The sequence below is a fragment of the Momordica charantia genome (assembly GCF_013281855.1).
Source record: "Momordica charantia cultivar OHB3-1 chromosome 9 unlocalized genomic scaffold, Mcharantia_2.0 BLBB01000009.1, whole genome shotgun sequence".
In the NCBI taxonomy this organism is placed as follows: domain Eukaryota; kingdom Viridiplantae; phylum Streptophyta; class Magnoliopsida; order Cucurbitales; family Cucurbitaceae; genus Momordica; species Momordica charantia.
The window spans coordinates 6,016,651-6,037,380 of record NW_028275167.1 but is presented as its reverse complement, the minus strand read 5'-3'; the positions used below and the strand labels follow the sequence as shown (position 1 = coordinate 6,037,380).

Here is a 20,730-nt window from a genome sequence, read left to right as displayed (position 1 = left end):
CGACTTTAGCTTCTCACCTTTGCCTTATCTTTTCTAGATTTATTATGAAATTCTCAATGAGATTTTGTTGTATTTTCATGAACATAGACAACTAAATTTCTTATTCTAGAGATTGATATAGACGCTAAATTTATGAGTTGGGTTTATTAATAATCATCTCAATTGATTTGTACTTAATCTATTTGTGCATTTATTTGCTTAATACATTTAATCTCTAATCTCTTGATCACGAATTCTCAAGAGAAGTGATTTAGATTGGAACTTAAATGCATCACTGAGGTATTTCTAAGATAAGAAATTTAGAATTACTTTAAAAGTTGTTAAAAGAATAAGACTTCAAGTCTAGCTTATTAATGAAACTAGATAATGATATTGATTTCTTAACAAGTTGGAGAATTAATTGTGCTCAGAAAAAACAGTTACGATTTATGATTTCTTGACTTATAGATTAATTGTATATTCAATCTCGGCATGTTTAATTTTTCTGGTGAAATCACTTCCCTAAGACCCGTTCTCCATAAAAGTTTTCCTTAGAGTCTCTTAATCACTTTGTTATTTGATTTTTATGTTTCAAAAGAAATCTCTTTTGTTTCTCTAAATAAAATTGAACATTAATATCTGTAGTATTTGAATGACTAAAAACTCAATCCAGTGGACAATTTCGGTAATTACTTACCCTTAAGCATTTTATGCTACAACTATTAAGCCCAAAAGCCCCCCAACAATAATATTCTTGATGGACATTCGTAATAGGAAGAAAATCTGAACAAAGTTTCAGTCTTTCCAAAATCTCTCAAAGATATGAAGAATTATCAGTTAAAGAGGGGAAATACGTAACCCATAAGCCATGTTTTATAGCATTTCCATAGAAGCAAAAAGAAAAGAAAATAGTAATTACACTTCTCTATTGGTCTTGGCTGTCACAAAACCTATCCAGCGTTCTATGAAGAGCTCATACCTATTAATGGAAAGTCTAAATTAGATGTAAAAAAAAAGTTTAAAAAACGATCATTGTAGTATCATCGAAGTAATGATTTAATCATTAAGATTTAGCTAGTACTAATTTAGTTCTTATAATTTTACATTGGTAAAAATTTAGTTCATAAACTTTAATATGTAACAATGTAGTCTTCGTAGTTTAAAATTTGTAATGATTAAGTTTCTAACGCAAAAAAATGTTGCTAAGATTTAATATAGTTTCTTATATAGGTAGATTGATAAACTGACGAAGAATTAAAAAAAAATTATAAATTAAGACTAAATTGTAATATAATAAAAATCGGATGAGATTTACACGGTAGGGACTAAATTGTTACCAATTGTAAACTATATTGACCAAATTGCTACGTACTAAAATTCAAAGATTAAATCGTTACTTGAATGAAAGTATAGAGATTAAAAATGTATTTTAATCCAAAAAAAGAAAAAAAAAATCTCACTTCCTCGGTGAGATGTGAGATGTGAGAGAGAGAGAGAGAGAGAGAGCACAAAGAGTAAAACGTACAAGATGCTCCTTTTACAAATAATTTTAGAACTAGTTATCTGCTTCTCCTAAACTTTCAAAATTACTCTTGATTATCTAATTAAACACTACAAAAATTTTGAAATTTCTTTTAATGGGCTAAAAACACTTTTCACCCATTCAAAACTCATTCCAAACACAGTTTAATTTCATTTAGCTTCAGCTCCCCAACTTATTTGTTCCAACCTAACTCTACTTAATGGATGGATATACTCATCTAATCCTGAGGGAAAATCAAGCTAATGCAACCCTTGAATCATTGTTAAGTTAATTAGCAAGCAAGTATATCGCTAGATTCAACCTCTGCATCATGCTCTTTAAATTGTATGGTTTGTGTGGAAAATACTAACCGTTTGTGTTCAAGTTTCTGGATAACTATCCCATTCAGTAGAAGCTCCAAACTGTAAACTCTTACTCCTGCAAATAGTTGCTCCAGCATTATTCTTGTATTACTCTTTAAGAAACCAGGAGTGTGGGAAGGGGACAAGTGATAAGCCCATACCTTTTCTGAGGAAAGGAACACAGTTCTCATAATCTTCTTCGCAAGAAAGAATAAGTAGATCATCGGGGATCTGTTCATCCTTCCCTGTGAAAATCTGACTCCTCTCAACAGGCTGCAAGACATTTAAATTTTAAGACCAACGTCTTTATGCAAAAAAGGATAACAATGGATAAAGGTAGGAACTTAAGGCTCGTTTGGTAGCGTTCCCGTGTTTTGTTTCTCGTTTCCAGTTTTATTAAAAAACATAAGTATTTTGCAACTAATTATGTTTCTTGTTTCTCATTTTTTTTAAAACATTTTCAAAATTGTATAACAATTTTGGAAACAACCAAAACAAGTTTCTTATTTCTCGTTCCCGTTTCTAGTTATTACAAAACATAAACATAAATATTGTTTGATCATCCTTTAGTTCGTAGGTGTTGGAGCCATCCAATTCTATTTTTTCTTTATTTTAAATGAAGAAACATAAACACGAAACGGAAACGTTACCAAACGGGCCCTTACATACTATAAACAATTATTCAATTTGAGAACAATCATACCAATGCACAGGCATTTATAGTACCTCACCCTGAGACATCTTTACCAAACTAGTTATGATTTCTTTATCAGGTCTTATATTTGGGGTGACAAGAACTCTGAGACCCTGTTAAGTAGGATCAAAGAGGAAAAATGAAAAATATCTCAATATATAGCATTAATGATATATCTACTAAGAAAAGAGCCTTAATCTAGATGGAAAACAAAAGAAAACAAAAACATTTCACCTTTAGAAGTGGGCGTTGGGTAGCACGAGATAAGGAAACAGGCAAGTTAAAACCGATCTCCTTCTCCTTCTTAGTATCTCGTAGAATATAGTTCTTTTCATCAATAAAACAGCTTGCTTGTCCACAACTTTCAAGCCATGAATGTGTAACCACTGGTTTACCAAGGGCAATGGCCTCCAACATGTTCCTAGTACGAACAAATTTATCGGCTACAAAATGTGTTGCATCTGCAGAACTCGATGCAATTGATATACCCAGTTGTAAGGCAACCTATTAACGAAGAAAAGCACATGGTAAATACACGTTCTGGAAAATTTTGGTTGTCCATAAGAAAGAAAAAGTACAAATTTACCTTTTTTTGTTGTTTGATAGTTATTTCATCCAAATGCTGGCTAAAACACACTTTTACCAAAGCCATTGTTCTTCTTCTCCTCAAATCTTTCCATCTAAGATCAGGCATGGACTCTGAGACACCTAATCTTGCAAGCTCCTTAGAAGACGACTTTGGTAGAATTTTGTCAATAGTTGTTTTGTGATAATCATCATTTCTGGAGCTGGACCTTCTTGATGTCTTTTTCCCTGTGGTATAACATAGCATGTTATTGAACCAGGATCACGTTATCCTATTATAAACAGAGACCCAAATTTTATCGTCTCAAACAATGATTACAATTTTGTCTCATGCAATGCATTCCAAAAATATAGTTCCTTTTTTGCACATTGCTTAATTAACTTGCATGAATCCCTAGGAAACACGCAGAACTTGCAGATTAATTCTCCTAATTAGAACAGCTAACTTACTGAGAAAATTCCTGCCTGCTGAATTTGATTTATCATAAACCTGGTCTGCCAGGTATCTGTCAGAATTATATATAAAAGATTGTCGATGTGGATAAGAACTTAAGATTGAGATTGGTTTCTTCATTTCCTGATTCTTCTGTGCCTTTGTCCCATTTTTCATTAAGATGGAATTGCTGCATCTTCCATCAACTGCTAAAAAAGTGTTATTCTGATTGCTCGATTCATTTGGATGACTATGCAAGTTGCGAGGTGTTCTTCTCCTTCTGGGGTGACTCCATATTCCATGCATCATACCGGTGATGGGAACTTGATTTCCATTTGTGGGACCTTGCTGACTCAGTTGGCAACTACCTGTATAGCTGAGTAGATTGGAAGATGTGGCTGAATAATTGCTCCCATCAGGAGAATTTCTATAACTTAATTTTCCCTGCACTGCCAATCTACCTCTCTTTGCTTTTCTCTTATTTATCAAAACAGATTCTAACTTTTGACAATCATACTGCGCCTCATATGTATTCAAACACTTTGCATTAAACTTCCTCTTGGATTGTAGCGTTCGCTTTGATTTTCTAACAATGCCTCCTATCTTTTGAGGATAAGAATTATTCAAATGAGGTTTATCTTCTATCATATAGCATGGAACATTCTCCAGGGCATTCTGTGGACTGCAAGCATTGATAGTTTTGTTACTATCTGGGATATAAGACAATGCTTCCATTGCCTCAGCAGCTATTTGAGTACTAAAACCAATATCTAATTGGTCAAGAGCATCCTCCTCATCATCCTTAGATCCAAACGGTTCCTCTGCTAATTTTTCATTTGATTCCTTGTTGGACTTGTTCTCTATTTCAATGTTGTCCATCCCATATGTCTCTAATGAACAGATATCCAATTTTGGATGTGGCAAAGTTGAAGCAGTCGAATCAACTTGGAACTGAATGCCTGCACTTGCATATGCCTGCATTTCCTCATCTTCATACTTTTCGAGCAAACGATCTCCATCTTTATTCCCCAATTTTGCGATATTCTGAGGCTTGGTTGCATATGACTGTCTTCTGCAGTTACCAAAATCAGAAGTTTCCTTTGGCACTCGCCAAATAAATTGCATTCTGCTTCTTGATTGTGAATGTCAACCCACTCAAAGCTCCCAGTTTCTTCAATCGACTTCCTACCTATTCTCTTTGCCAAATTCTGAGGTCCTTTAATTCTAGAAAGCAGAGGTGATTGCACTCTAGCAGCCTTTCTGTGGCAAATTCCTTGAGAAGGATTTGCATTTGCAGTACTTACAGATAGAAAATGATCCACAAAGCCAAGAGCATTGACTTGAGTTGACTCCCCTGGTTCCTGAGAACTGCAATAGCTTAACCTTGCAGAAGGTTGAGATGAATCCTTCCCCATGTCAAACCCATTAACACAATTAGAAGAAACTTGCTCCCCTTCAAACAAAATGTATAGGCAAGCCAAACAAGAGTTATACTAAAGTAATGAACAGAGTGGGAAAGAAGAATAAATTCAAAAATTGGTGGGGCTAACGTACAAAAGGTCCTTAATTATTAGGTAATCTTCAATTTCATCCTTAATTATTTAAAGCCCTCCATTCTTATCCTTTAATAATGTATTAAAAACTTTCAATTAGATCTTTTGTAAAATAGTTTCTAAAACCTTTTAACCAAAAGTTGATGTATTGATATTTTATGCTTTATTGACCTATCCAGTCCACATGTGGCTTAAATGCTACTTGGCACATGAAATTTAAAAAATTCATAAATAAAATAATTCTCTTTCCACGTGATATATCCAAATATGTAAATGGAACATAAATTTTCATTAACAAACTTTCACAGATTTTTCAACGAAATAACCTAAGGGAAATTTTTGAATTCATTAGGAGAAAATTTGAGAATTTTAAAAGCTTAAGAACCAAATTGGGAATTACCCTTTCGTATATTTAACCTACCATGTTTCAAATTATTGAAGCAGTGAGTTGAGTATGGACCTGTATCGCACTGTTTCTGATCGGAATAATGGAAGTCCGCTGCCACATTCTCTTCTTGTGCATCACTTCCAACTTTCTGCACCGCTTCACTTCTAGAAAGGGCACTTGAAACCCTAATCACTCTACTTCCATCAATTCCTTCATCCTCGCTATCAAGAACAACGTCATCCTCATACTCGAATGTAGGAATGGTCAAGTTCTCCGAACTATCAAGATCATCCACCAGCTCGGTGTCAATGCCAGGGCTCTCCAAATGAACAACGCGGTTGTCGAATCCATCGTCCTCTTCAAAAGCCACTGTATTCTGTAGTAGTTGGCAATCATCCTGACTTGCACCGCCAACGTGATTTCCTGATTTCGAGACCAACAGAAAGGGAAGAAAACGAGCAAATATCATGAACATAGAGAAAGAAAATCGATCAAATGACAAAAACCTTCACTGTGAAGAATCTAGCGATGATCAATAGAATAACGCAGTTAAAAAATGGTTCAGTCGCTCTCTATGTAGTTTTCGATCAAACGCGCATGAAAACTCAACCGTGTTGAAGATCAAAAGTAGTTACCAGGTACCAACGATGAAGATTGAGAATGAAAATCGACGATCCGACTCCGAAAATCGGCGACGATTGCCATTTGGCAATGTTTGCTAATAATTTCTTAATCACGAACTAGCATCCAAATGGAATCCCCTTCTAGAGGCAATCGCGGAGAGAAATACAAAAACATTTTGAATCGATTTGGTAAGAGCATGAAGTTTGGAGAAGTGAAATGGAGGGAAATTTTTTTTGACCAGTTTTATTTATTTACTCAATTTGTCTTAATGGAGGGAAACCGTTGGGGTTTTCAAGCCAACTCAAATTATATATATATATATATATATATATATATTTTGCTCATTTTAGTTATATGTTTTTAAAATGTTCTTAGATGTAACTTTATAAAAAGTTACCATTTTATTTTTATATACAAAACTTTATTGTCATGATAAAATCTTCTTAATACAAATTTATAACTATATTTAAATAATTTTAGTGAGTTAGTATTTATGTTAAAATTTTGATTGAAATGTAAGGTTTTAAATATTGATGTCGCTGGAAATATCGAAATCTCATGGAAATATCAATAAAATGTCGATATAGATGAATATTTCTAAAAAAGTTATAAAAATAAAAAATTCAGAAAACAATATTTAAATTAACAAATAATCGTTTCACTATTTCTAAAAAATGATTAATATTCATATTATGTCTATATTAGTATTACAAAAGACCTCCTACCAATGAAGATAATTGTCCACTCTTATATATACATGATCATTCTCTTCCCTACCCAATGTGGAACTTTGTTTGCAATCACCTTACAAACCCAACATTAAACTTATTCAAAAAATATATCATTAGTATTTCCAAGAACAATGCTTCGAAAATAGACAATAATTAACTTTCATCAACAATAATTCTGTCTCGGTTGGGGTACTTATAATTGAACACCCTTACTTGGAAACTACTTTGAAAGTTTAGTCAAGTCAATTATATTGATCACATAAATATAAATTTTTTTTATAGTTGTTGATGCGTGGATTTCGGTCCTCCGGTTCACTACCTCGCATCCACCAAACTTGTTGATCCGGGACTAGTACCTGCAAAATCAAATCGAGCTAAACCGGTGTGACTCTAGTCACACGGGCTCCGATGCTTAAGTTAGCAAGAGAATAACGTAAATGTAGTCAACTCTCTCCCCCTATACCTCTAAGGCTGGATCAATACTTATAGCGTGAAGTTGTTCCAAAATCTTCCGTAGCTAACCCTAATTCACCGTTGCAGGGCCTGGGCGACATCGTCGATCGAAGACGGGGGATCACTAGCTGGGCCGTGGGCCGAGCACGGCTCGGGACCGAGCACCGGGTCGGGGCTGAGCCCTTCGTGGCTCAGTGGGCTTCCCTCTGGTCGCTTTCCTCGTTCTCTGCCCCGGCGTTAGGTCACTCTTTTGGCCGGCCCGTTATGTCCCGGGCCGGTCTTCCCCAATCAGACTTCAACTCCTTGTCTCGTTTCGGGTCATTTTCGTTCTCCATAACAATGGCCCCCACTCTCAAAACAGAAGACGAATAATTGTGTAATGATCTTTGTTTTGAGAGTACTTGTCGCTTTGTCGTTACCACGAGATCATTGTATATCAGTGGCTAAAAATGGGAAGGTTGCTAACGCACAGGGCTTCTACCAAAAGCTTTTGATCCAATTTTGGATCTTAGTGCTTGGTTCCTGCCACTGGTTTTGTACCTTGAACTTGTCGATACTATTCATGAATTGGAAGTTTTTCGAATTTTCGTTGACCATAATCAAGTCTCCGGAGCCTGGTTTTATTCTCATCTGAGTTTAAACCATTTTGGCCTTGGGATCTAACTTTAACAGAACTAATGTCGATACCTTTGGGTTTCTAACCTATTTGGCTTTTGCCCATGTTTTATACCTCAGGGTTTACTCTCGGGTTTCTAACCCACTTGGCTTTTGTCAATGGCCTTTATACCCTGAGTTTAGTCGGTACCCTTAGGTTTCTAACATATTTGGCTTCTACCGGTTTTTTACCCCCAGTTAAATCAACACCCTTGGGTTTTTAACCTATTTTGGCTTTTGCCATATGATTTTCTACCCGTGGGTTTCGTTGATCGGTTAGGCTTGCCTGTTTTCTGTTTTAACCTTGCTGGGCCCGTACGCATGCCTTTCTCAGCACCTCGGGATTCTTTTCCCTGGTTTCACTGATTGGCTTTCAGCTTATCGGTCTGCTTCTAGGTCCGTCCCAATTTTGAGTTCCTTGATTGGTCGTAGATATGTAGATGTTCAGGTCGTAGATATGTAGATATTTATATGATGCCCCCTGCTTGAGAAATTTATTTCAGAATGAACATAAGAACTCAAGTATCACGTCGAACGTCGAATACTTTATTAGTAGGAAAATCGTCCTGTCGAAGATTTTGTCACAATAAGCTTAGTTGGTCCAAATAATGGAGAAACATAAAAATGTCCAGAAATATATCGAACTAGTGGTACTATCTTTTGAGGTGTTGGGCGTGCCACGGGTGTAGTAAGGCCTTCCCCGCTGGTCTTCTAAAGCATAAGTGCCCATTCGCACCACTTTAGTGACTTTGTATGAGCCCTCCCATGTTGGCCCGAGCGCACCGCTAGTTTAATCTTTTGTATTGGGCATAACCTTTCTTAACACCAGATCACCTTCTCTAAAGTCACGTTGCTTGACCTTCGAGTTGTAGTATCGAGCTATTCGATTTTTGTATTCAGCCGTTCGTAGTCGTGCTGTTTCTCGATGTTCTTCTAATAGGTCGAGGTTGAGCTTTACGGATTCGTTGTTGTCAAGTAGAGTGAACTGCTCTACCCTTGGGGAGGGGAGTCCGATCTCAACTGGCACTACCGCCTCAGAGCCAAATGATAATGAAAATGACGTTTCTCCTGTCGAAGTACAAGGTGTCGTTCTGTATGCCCATAATGCGTTGGGAAGTTCCTCTGCCCACAACCCTTTGAGCTTTTCTAATCTGGTCTTCAGAGTTCTTTTGATAATTTTGTTGACTGCTTCAACCTGCCCATTAGCCTGCGGATGTGCTGGCGAGGAACAAATGTGCTTAATGCCCAACTCCCTGCAAAATTCTCGAAAGTCAGCATTGTCGAACTGCTTCCCATTATCACTGATAATGGCGTAGGGTATTCCGAAGCGGCAAATTATGTTCTTCCAGATGAAGTCGGTGACCTTTTTCTCTGTAATTGTCGCTAGGGCTTTGGCTTCGGCCCACTTAGTAAAATAGTCGACTGCCACTACTGCAAATTTGGTCTGGCCCTTTCCTAGTGGGAGAGGCCCTATAAGGTCTATTTCCCACTGAGCAAAGGGCCAAAGACTCATTATGCTTGTCAGAGGCTCTGGCGGTTGTCTAGGTACGGTTGCAAACCATTGGCATTTGTCGCATTTTTTGGTGAATTGCTTCGTGTCATTCAGCATGGTCGGCCAGTAGTACCCTTGTCGAATTATTTTGTGACTTAGGGATCGTGCTCCAGAATGGCTCCCACAAACACCCTCATGTATCTCTCTCATGACGTAGTCGGCTTCATCGGGCGTTAGACATTTTAAAAGCGGCAACGAGTAGCCTCTTTTGTACAGATTGTCGTCTTTAAGCACATATCTGGCCGCTCGTCGTTGTAGCTGCTGGGCCTCTATCTTTTCAGTAGGCAGGATCCCATCTTTCAAATATTTGATCAAAGGGTTCTTCCAGTTTTCTTCTGGTTGCCCTTGATTGTCGATATTCATGGCTTCCTGAGCTTCTATGCTTGGCTCGGGTAGAATCTCGACCGGTACAGTTCTGCCTAAGTCGGTTTCATAAGCCGCAGCTAGTCGAGCTAACGCATCGGCGTTGACGTTTTGAGCACGTGGAATTTGTCGAATCTCATATTTTGAGAACTGGTCGAGCTGGTTTCTTACCTGTGAAAGGTATTTCGCCATTCGCGGTTCTCTAGCCTGGAACTCCTCTTTCACCTGACCCACAATCAGCTGTGAATCACTAAGTATTAGTATGTTCCTGACCCTAACGTACCTGGTCACTTTTAGTCCTGCTAGTAGAGCTTCGTACTCGGCTTCGTTGTTGGATGCATGAAAGTTGAATCGCAGCGCATATTCGAATCTTTCTTTATCTGGAGAGATTAGTAGGAGTCCTGCCCCGCATCCCCGAAAATTTGAAGACCCATCTACGTAGAGTGTCCAGAGTTGTTCTTCCTCAACCACTTGTGGGTCGATACTATATACTTGAGGCTCTGTTGGTGTTAATTCCGCTATGAACTCTGCCACAACCTGCCCTTTCATGGCAGTTCTTGGCTTATAGTGAATGTCGTACTCGCTGAGCTCTACAACCCACTTTACCAGTCGTCCAGAAGTGTCTGGTTTTTGTAAGATCTGTCGTAAGGGAAAGTTGGTGAGGACCATTATTTTGTGAGCTTGGAAATACGGGCGTAGTCTCCGAGCTGAAGTGACCAGTGCCAATGCCAGCTTCTCCATTGGTGGGTATCTAAGTTCTGCATCTACCATTGCTTTGCTTGTGTAGTAAATTGGGGATTGTCGTCCATCTTCTTCCTTTATTAACGCGAAACTCACCGCAGTGCTGGATACAGCTAAATATAAGTAAAGCTCATCACCCACGATCGGCTTTGCGAGGAGTAGAGCTGCCCCTAGGTACTGTTTCAGCTCCTTAAAGGCAGCCTCGCACTCTTCCGTCCATTCAAATTGTCCTTTCTTCCTTAAGATTTTGAAGAATGGTAGGCACTTGTCAGTGGAACGGCTAACGAATCTGTTGAGTGTTGCTATCCTTCCATTGAGTCCCTGCAACTGCTTTAGAGTTTTAGGTGGATCCATCTCCAGAACAGCTTTGATCTTATCTGGATTGGCTTCGATTCCCCTTTGGTGCACTAAAAATCCCAGGAACTTGCCTGAGGTCACTCCAAACATGCATTTGGTGGGATTCAACTTCATCTTGTACTTTCGCAAGATGTCGAACGCTTCTGCCAAATCCTCCTCGTGTCGCTCGTTCTTTCGACTCTTTACCAGCATGTCGTCTACGTAGACTTCCATATTTTTGCCGATTAAGGCTGCAAACATCCGATTCACCATTCGTTGGTAGGTTGCACCTGCATTCTTTAATCCAAACGGCATCACGGTGTAGCAATACAAGCCTCAACTCGTGACAAAAGAAGTTTTCTCCTGATCCGGTACATGCATCTTGATTTGATTATATCCAGAGTAGGCATCCATGAAACTCAATCTTTCATGTCCTGCAGTGGCATCAACCAGTTGATCTATTCGAGGCAAAGGAAAAGATTCCTTTGGACAGACCTTATTTAGATCCGTGAAGTCGATGCACATTCTCCATTTGCCGTTTGGCTTCTTTACCAGCACCACGTTGGATATCCACTGGGGATAATGTACTTCCCGAATGAAGCCTGTTTTCAGTAGCTCATCCACCTGTTCAGCTACAATCTCGTTCCTTTCTTGGTTGAACGCGCGACGCTTCTGTTTCACTGGCTTACAGCTCTCGTCGACGTTGAGTCGATGTACCATAACTCCTCGGTCGATTCCCGGCATGTCCTCCGGTGACCATGCGAACACATCAGCGTTGCTTCTGAGGAAGTTTATAAGGCTTTCTCTTTCCTCACTCCCCAACTTGGTTCCGATGTTGACCCGTCGATCTTCGGCTGTCAGAGGGACAGATTCTACCTCTTCAGCCGGTTCTCCCCTGTCAAGGGTGGTCGAATTAAGTCGATGACTAGGGCTCGGCCTTGCCTCTCCCGAAAGATCTGTCGCTTTAATCAGGCCCGCCACTGGTCCTCCCTTATCAAGGGTGGTCGGATTAAGTCGATAACCAGGGCTCGGCCTCGCCTTTCCCGAGAGGTCTGTCACTTTATTCAGGCCCGACACTGGTTCTCCCCCGTCAAGGGTGGTCGGATTAAGTTGACGATCAGGGCTCGGTCTTGCCTCATCTAAGTGATCAGCCGCTTCTTTCAGGCTCTTCTCTTCGAAGCACCGATGGCTCTCATCAGGATTCATGTCGCTTTCGGACCAAGTCGATGATCAGGGCTTCGTCCTACCTCGCCTGAATGGTCGGCCACTGCACCCTACACGCCTTGGATCGAAATTTCACCTCAGATCGGGATTTTGCTTCGACGAAACTCGTTTTGCTGTATCGTCCCCACAGACGGCGCCAATTGTTGATGCGGGGATTTCGGTCCTCCGGTTCACTACCTCGCATCCACCAAACTTGTTGATCCGGGACTAGTACCTGCAAAATCAAATCGAGCTAAACCGGTGTGACTCTAGTCACACGGGCTCCGATGCTTAAGTTAGCAAGATAATAACGTAAATGTAGTCAACTCTCTCCCCCTATACCTCTAAGGCTGGATCAATACTTATAGCGTGAAGTTGTTCCAGAATCTTCCGTAGCTAACCCTAATTCACCGTTGCAGGGCCTGGGCGACATCGTCGATTGAAGACGGGGGATCACTAGCTGGGCCGTGGGCCGAGCCCCGGGTCGGGGCCGAGCACCGGGTCGGGGCCGAGCCCTTCGTGGCTCAGTGGGCTTCCCTCTGGTCGTTTTCCTCGTTCTCTACCCCGGCGTTAGGTCACTCTTTTGGCCGGCCCGTTATGTCCCGGGCCGGTCTTCCCCAATCAGACTTCAACTCCTTGTCTCGTTTCGGGTCATTTTCGTTCTCCATAACAATAGTCGTACGTACTTTAGTAATACTAAGTTACTAACCAACTAATTGTATCAATCATATTTATAGCTCACTTTTTGAAAATCCAAACAATCAATACGGTACGAGTATTGGTGAGAATCCTAATTTACTTCAGGTTGTACATCAAATCTATAAAAAAATTATTTCCAACGTGTCTTAATGCTGGGGATTTTGGAACAAAGGAAATTATAAAACTGAATTGATTATATTTATTCTTATTGATATGGACTCACCAAATACGTTAGTTTTGAATGTATCTCTTATATTCTAGAGATAAAAAAAGAGTTTTGGTAATCAAGCTGTTACTGCATCAAGAAATAAAATAGTAACATTTAAGTAAAATTAATAACTATTGATATTTTATATTATTTATAATTATATAAAATACATGGTATAGATTTTCTAGTTTTTTTTTTTCCATTATTGTTGATGTTATGTCTGCAGGTAAATGGTAGAGCATGTATGGTACCAGTGCGCCTACCGTGCGTAAGTTAGCTATACGGGTTTTGTCTCAAACAGCTTCATCGTCTACATCTGAGCGAAATTGGAGTACGTTTGTTTTAGTATACACAAAGTAACGTAATCATCTAGCATACGAGAAGCTCCACAAGCTTGTTTACTGCTACTCCAATATAAAATTAAAAATTTTAGATATGGAGGCTGAAGAGGAAAGAGTAGTAGAAACAGACTATCTTGACTTGGTAGATGTTAGAGCCGATCTCAACGATGATGGTAACGACCCACTTTTTCAATGAGTTCAACCAGCACATATTGATGATGAATTTGGCAATCCATACCATAAGGTTGAAGATATGGCTATGAATGTTTGTATCAATGTAAAACAGGTAATCCGTGAAGAGGTAGGTGCACGTAATGAAACTCACTCTTCTATTGAGCTTCATATGAAAGATTTTGTAGAAGCTGGGTATAATACACAAGACCTACAACTTATCTGAAAAGTACCTCATCACGAAAAACGTCAGAAACTTTCAAAGAATAATGTTGATGAGAACGACATCACTGATAATGAAAATGATGACGATGACAGATCATCTGGTAGAAGATGTGACACTAATGCTTACAACCAAGCATAAGTAGGGCAATCAAGTAATCCATGAATAAGTCATTTTTCATGTGAGGTTGGATCCGACCATGTCGCCCAAGATGAGGACCATGGATATCGGGAGGGTGGTAAGGGGATTGCTGCTATTGGTAAACAATTTTATAGAAATCAAGATGTAGGACCTTACTTGAGACAATATGATGATAATTCCTTAATATCGAGTATGAGAACAATGAGTATAGGCAACAGCAGTATAGAAGAACAAAGTTATGGTTAATAAAGTTTTTTATTACGCTGGGTATGGTCAAACTGAATACTCACCCTATGGCTATTGTCGAAATGTCGATATTTTCGCAACATTTCAACAATATTTTATTAGACCATCGATAAGGGGGGAAAATGATTTTCCCCCACGTGTCGATATCGAGTCCCTCAACATGTCAACATGTCAATGTGTCAAGCGACATTTAGTACATTGCCTATGACTATCACCCTCAACCTCGTGATTGTGTCATTCATCTAAATTATCTACCAATAGGATGCATATGTGCTTTGTATGAGTTATATTCTATTGAACAACAATCTTCAACACTTTCAATCTTCAGTCTAGGATGACCTCTTTTTGGTATTAATTAAGTTACATGTTCTACTTCATGTATCGCTACTATTTGTATATAATAATATTTTATTTTTTAAAAATTTCTATGATTATTTCAACTTTTATATATATCAATATTTCACATATACTGTTTCATTGTGTAACTAAATTCTAGATTGGATTAGAAATTATCAATAAAACATAATCAATTGACAATTGACTTTAATTTAATAATTCAAATAATTTTCACGTGTGTATATAGGATTTTGGTAATTGACTTTAATTTAATAATTCAAATAATTTCCACTTGTGTATTGGAACTAGGATTTTGTTCCAATGTTTTCAGTAACCAATATTACTTATGGAATTTTAGGCAAATAATTTAGATAGGATGGTTAAAAGTGAACAATTATAGGCAAATTAAGCTACAATTAAAGATTACTTTACTTATTCAAATAATTTCCATCAATCTTTATTAAAGAAAAAAATATTGTTTGGATATTTCTATCAACGTCAATTTCATAAGTAAAATGGTCATATTCTTACATTTAATGGTTAAAAGTGATCAATTATAGACTAATTAAACTAGAATTCAAGTTTTATTTACTAATTCAAAAAAATTTCATGATTTTTCCCGAAATATACTTCAACATCGATATATCTATCAACATGTCCGTAAAATCAAAACCTCAACATTTCGAACCTTATCATCCATTAATGTTTTCGTGATACCAATTTTAATCTCTCTCTCTCAATTTCATATGGTATTACATTATAAATCTTATGCTAAATACACAAGATGGTTCATAATCCTCGAAGAAATTATCAATTTGGTCTTTCATCTTTTAAAATTTTTAATTTTATCCTTAATATATTAAAAAATCTCAATAATTAATGTTACGTTAACAAATTTGTAGATGTGGACATGTTACTCAGATGCTATAAGTACACCACACATAAAATCCAACCCGCCCATTAGAAAAGTGAGACCTACCAATCAATAAAACTCATTTCTTCCAAGTTGGGTATCCAATTGAATAATACATTTATTTTTGTTAATAAATTTCAACCTTTTTTTTTTAACACAGGGACATGATTAATTAATTTCAGTACATTAAAAGTGAGATTGAAAATTTTGAAACATTAACAACTTTCTACTTACTTTTAAGTTTTAACCTTTTGTTTTTTCAATGAAACATTGTAATGTTTTCAAAGTGTATAATCGATCTTGTGAACTTTAATTTGGATTAGATTTTTTATGCATATAAAATTCTCTATTACTAGTTTATAGTCAGTTTGTGACAAGCATGGATTTTCTTTAAAAAGAGGGGAAAAATTACTTTTATTTTCATCTTCAACATTATATATCTTAAAATACATTCCATACTTGATCTCATATAAGATAAATATAACAAAATTTAACGTTGCCAATAACAAAACTATCAAAATAACTTGCTATCACTTGGTGTTATTTTTAGTTTAATTTTATGTCGTAAGCCAAATTTTACCTCAAATTTTTAATTTCATCGGATTATACTTTAAACTTAGATACCTGTTACACGATCTTCGGGCCAAAATTGTCCTACTGAATCTCCCAAGAATCAGTGGAATTTGATATGAACTGAACCTTGGCTCTGCCTATGGAGAATGCCTTTCATAGAGCAACTCAGACAACAAGTATATATCATATATATCAATGAAATGGCTAAAGCCAATTGCATTCCTTCGTACCGGGATGGCTTCGTAGGTTTCGGGAAAGCGTCGTCTTCTTCTACAAGCATTGCCCTTGGGGGGCCTTGATGACAGTAGTGCCTGCAAAACTAGAGGGACACATCATGTAAGCAAAAAAACTCAGTTCCCATCTACAATGAACAGAAAAATAGCAAATGAGGGAAATCATTACAGAATGGCTGGAATCAGAAGGCAATATTCCGATTTTGCCTGTCGAAGACCGTCCCTGTTAAGGCCACTGGGTGAATATGCTGATACTTCCTGCATATTGCATCGTTAAGCTCGTATCGTCTTCCAAACTTGCATCAGTAGCATCTAGATTTGGCATGCTAGGTCTAGTAGCAATATTTTCTGTGTCTTTATTTGTATTATTTCAGAACAGAAGGCTTTTTATTTTTCATAAGAAACAAACTTTTTATGCAAGAAGAATGGAACCTCTGCCTAGAAGGGTTGGAAAAAAGAACTCCTCCAGTATAAGTTAATCAAGAAGCTGCTTTAATTACAAAAGTCCTATTATTGGCACTCCAATTTGAGGCCAAATACAGCACATTTTGCCAAAAAGACCTACGAGTAATACTACTATTGAGGAACCAAATAGAAGCCCTAATGGCAATTTTCCATAAAATTCTAGCTTTGTCTTTAAGCGACCCGAAACTACTTGTGGTGGTAGTCAATCTGCTATGTCTTTTTGAAGACAAAAGTTTAGGTCAAATAACTTTTAAATAGAAAAGAAGCCAATTCAAAAATCTACCAAACCCATTAATATTTGCTTAGATTTTTATTTAATTCATATCAACATAATATGCAATAAAAGAAGAAACTTACTGTTGTTGCGCGAAAATAAAATCAAGTACCTGAGAGAGATATAGATGCCATTCCGGGGTGAACGCATAACCTACAAAAGAGGGAAAGCGGGCTCCGACGCTCAAGTCAGGATAATCAGAAGTGCTCTCAAGACGAGTTCTTAGTCACATGCACGTACCGTACCTAATAGGAAGATTACTTTCCTATTTATACTGTTGACTAGTAGGGTCCACTCATTATCACCCCTGGATTCTACCGTGGTGGAGTGACAGTTGAGCAGGGTTTACTTCAAAATATCTCTTGATAACTTTGGTCATTATCAAAGTCAGGCTGAGGTCCGAGGTAAATTTTCCCCGTCCTCGTCCTCGTCCTAATGGTGCACGATCTGCATGTTTGGAACATCCAAACTTGGTTGGAGTAAATTGTGTTCACATTGTGAACAAGAGCAATACATGTATTGTTTGTCCACAAATATAGATCTAACAACATGGAAAATAGAAGAGCTACTTAAAGAGAGAGAAGTCAAAGAGACAAATCAGTAAGTTACTTTGAAAATTGAAGTGGTTGAAACAGCTAAGACAACTCTATTTTTTGAGCAATTAAGTTCACTGCTGCATTGGCAGAAGTGAATGCACCATGAAAGCTTTCTTTATAGGAAATAGATTCCAATTCTCTGGCCATTTTCAACAAAATATCGCCTAGGTCTGTCCTCTTCTCTAACAAAGAATTGTAGTACGAATTTGCAGCAACTCTGCTTATCTCTACATTAGTTTCCTCTGGACAGTACTCATCATCTAACCATTTGTGCAGGGTAACCCTAAGCCATTCTGATTCCTGAAAAATACCTCAACTGATAAGTCGTAGAAAAAAAGACTGAGGAGCACGCTTAACTGGAACTAACCTCATTACGAGAGCAAATTAAAAAAGAAAAAGAGAGAGCAAATAGAAACCAAATGTTAGCTACCACACCATCATATGTTAACTAACACTTAAATCTCATATGTTAAAAAAGAGAGATCGGTAGTATTCATCATCTAGTCAACATATATTAGCTACCGCATTATGATCATCATTCCATTAGGTCAACTAACTGTCAGCGTAACCAAGGAACTTATTAGAAACCAAATTCAACACTTGGGGATCAATTAAAAGCTATATAACAATATTCAAGCTTCAAGGATCAAACATGTCACTCAAAATTCAATGACTGCATTGAAACTAAATTTAAATCTCAGAGACAAAAAAAAAGATGGTATTTTAAACTTAGACCAAATATAAATCATGTTCAAACCTCTAAGACCAAAAGTGTATTTTACCCTAAAAGTTTAATACACTAAAAAAAGGGTTATCAAAGAGCTGGTAAAATGAGTTTTTATTTTATTATTTTTAAATGAATTAAAATGACAAAATCCATACCCATCATGCTCTAGTGACAGTACAAATTTGTGTGAAGAAGAAAATTGTGTGGTGGACCTGGAGGATTAATTTCATAACCTTATAAAATGTAAACATCAAAGTTGAGCAGTTTAAAAAACCGACTCTCAGATCTTCATTAAATGACTATCTCCCTGGATTGGAGAACAAAGTTCATCGCAGAACGTCAAATTTCTGCTTAAATTTCATAAAGATAACAATGTCATCGCATCGCATTCATCAATCTTAAGCATCAGGAATGCGCCATGGTTACGAACAAATCCAATTAATATGCTCAATTCATCAAAAAGAAATTCAATGATGAACTTAATCGAACAAACACGAAAATGCCGAACGAAATACAGAAGAACGAGCAACAAAAAATATTCAATTCATCGGAAAGAAGTTCAATTATGAACTTAATCGAACAAATACAGAAGTAACGAGCAACGAAAAATTTTCAATTCATCGGAAAGAAATTCAATTATGAACCTAATCGAACAATTACAGAAATGCCGAACGAAAAACAGAAGTAACGAGCAAAGAAAAATGTTCGATTCATTGAAAGAAGTTCAATTCAGAACTTAATCGAACAATTACAGAAATGCCGAACGAAAAACAGAAGTAACGAGCAAAGAAAAATGTTCGATTCATTGAAAGAAGTTCAATTCAGAACTTAATCGAACAAACAAAGAGATGCCGAACGAAATACAGAAGTAACGAGCAACGAAAATGTTCAATTCATCGGAAAGAAGTTCAATTATGAACCTAATCTACAGAAATGCCGAACGAAAAACAGAAGTAACGAGCAAAGAAAAATGTTCGATTCATTGAAATAAGTTCAATTATGAACCTAATCGAACAAATACAGAAATGCCGAACGAAAAACAGAAGTAACGAGCAACAAAAGATGTTCAATTCATTGAAAGAAGTTCAATTATGAACCTAATCGAACAAATACAGAAATGCCGACCGAAAAACAGAAGTAAAGAGCAATAAAAAATGTTCAATTCATCTGAAAGAAGTTCAATTATGAGCCTAATCGAACAATTACATAAATGCCGAACGAAAAACAGAAGTAACGAGCAACAAAAAACGGAGGAGCGGAGAGCAATACCTCCAATGCCTTGGTAGGGACCGACCAATCATCAGGAACTCTGAGGCTTTCAACCTGAACTTCAGGATCATCATCTTCCTCACCATACGGCGGGCCGTATCGAGTATAAGACCTTGGAGTAGTTTGCGCATGTCGAATGCCATTCCAATGGAGAATCTGCGGACAAGATGCTCGGAAGTTGATGGCGCGCTTTCCAGTAGTAAAAGGAACGTAGAAGTCGGAGCAAAATCCAGAAGAATTTGAGACTGAAACGTGTCTGCTTGCTGGAATCAAAATCAGAGACTCCATTTTTCTTTTCTTTGGTTCACTTTCTCTTCGATTTCCTCAGCTCCCAAACACTTGATGGCGGACGGGATGAAGATGTATGGATAGGATTTGTCGGATAATCGATTATAGCGACCGACCTCTGAAATTCAAGTCTTTAAGATTTATCCGTTTGCATCTAGTTTTACTACAACACATATTATTTTGTTAACTTTTTTTTCACATGACAAATATTATTTTTTTAGTACTACTAAAAAAACAATATTTAATATTCAACGATAATTAATATCTACTCGTATTTCGTACATGTATATATTACATTTAATTAGTTAAGATGTATATATCAACTTTGAAATCTAAGTACGAACGTAAATATAATAATAATAATAATACTTTTGATTTTATTTATCAATCTACTTATAAATTTTCATTATACCTAATATGATTTTACCCCACTTGAGTTGGGAGGTATACAACTCTTAAGTCTTCGGGGAGAAGTGTTTAGAAAATTCGATAACTCGAAATACCAATAAACCTAACCCAATTTAATGGTTTGGGTTTGGGTGGGTTCAAATAAATTAAAACTCTATGGATTTGATTGGTCCAATGATTCACTTAAAATAAATGTTGGTTGAATCAAATCAGTCCGAACATATTATTAATTTTAAAACTAAATGGTGTATAGATATATTTATTTTAATTTTATTCTATTTCTCAACTCTTTACGGATTACATATCCTTCAATATCATTTTTAACCATATAAATAAATATTGATTCAGGATCTTGATTTAGTGGCGAAAAATATATAAATAATTGTTTAAGATATTAACACTTACATTTTTTTATTATACATTATTTTGAATGAAGTGGTTGGAAT

The 20,730-nt window shown here is 37.0% G+C and overlaps 2 protein-coding genes across 10 annotated transcripts; both read right to left on the bottom strand.

Moving 5' to 3' along the window:
• Window positions 1-720: 720 nt before the first annotated feature.
• On the bottom strand, window positions 721-6,378 carry LOC111018420 (BRCT domain-containing DNA repair protein). Its single transcript, XM_022294494.2, is given in 10 exon segments — window positions 721-958; window positions 1,873-1,939; window positions 2,025-2,136; window positions 2,590-2,670; window positions 2,792-3,061; window positions 3,144-3,370; window positions 3,593-4,678; window positions 4,681-5,028; window positions 5,589-5,939; window positions 6,152-6,378. Coding segments are annotated over 10 exon segments (2,676 nt in total). The 5' UTR covers window positions 6,222-6,378; the 3' UTR covers window positions 721-894.
• Window positions 6,379-6,696: 318 nt separating this feature from the next.
• LOC111018405 (uncharacterized) lies at window positions 6,697-19,996 on the bottom strand. 9 transcript variants are annotated; one of them, XR_015787218.1, is made up of 5 exons: window positions 19,589-19,996; window positions 17,606-17,892; window positions 17,109-17,443; window positions 16,427-16,515; window positions 15,891-16,343 (listed from the first exon to the last, which is right to left on the bottom strand). XR_015787218.1 is itself a non-coding variant. In XM_088117537.1 (4 exons), the coding sequence occupies exon 4, from the start codon at window positions 11,283-11,285 to the stop codon at window positions 8,769-8,771; it is 2,517 nt and encodes an 838-aa protein (XP_087973663.1). In that variant the 5' UTR covers window positions 11,286-13,487; window positions 13,747-16,343; window positions 16,427-16,515; window positions 17,109-17,628; the 3' UTR covers window positions 6,697-8,768. The 9 variants fall into 9 exon arrangements, 7 of the variants coding, with proteins under 7 accessions (XP_087973663.1, XP_087973664.1, XP_087973667.1 ...); XM_088117537.1 differs by lacking the exon at window positions 19,589-19,996 and adding an exon at window positions 6,697-13,487 and having other exon boundaries at window positions 13,747-16,343; window positions 17,109-17,628; XM_088117538.1 differs by lacking the exon at window positions 19,589-19,996 and having other exon boundaries at window positions 6,697-16,343; window positions 17,109-17,149; window positions 17,237-17,628.
• Window positions 19,997-20,730: the final 734 nt, after the last annotated feature.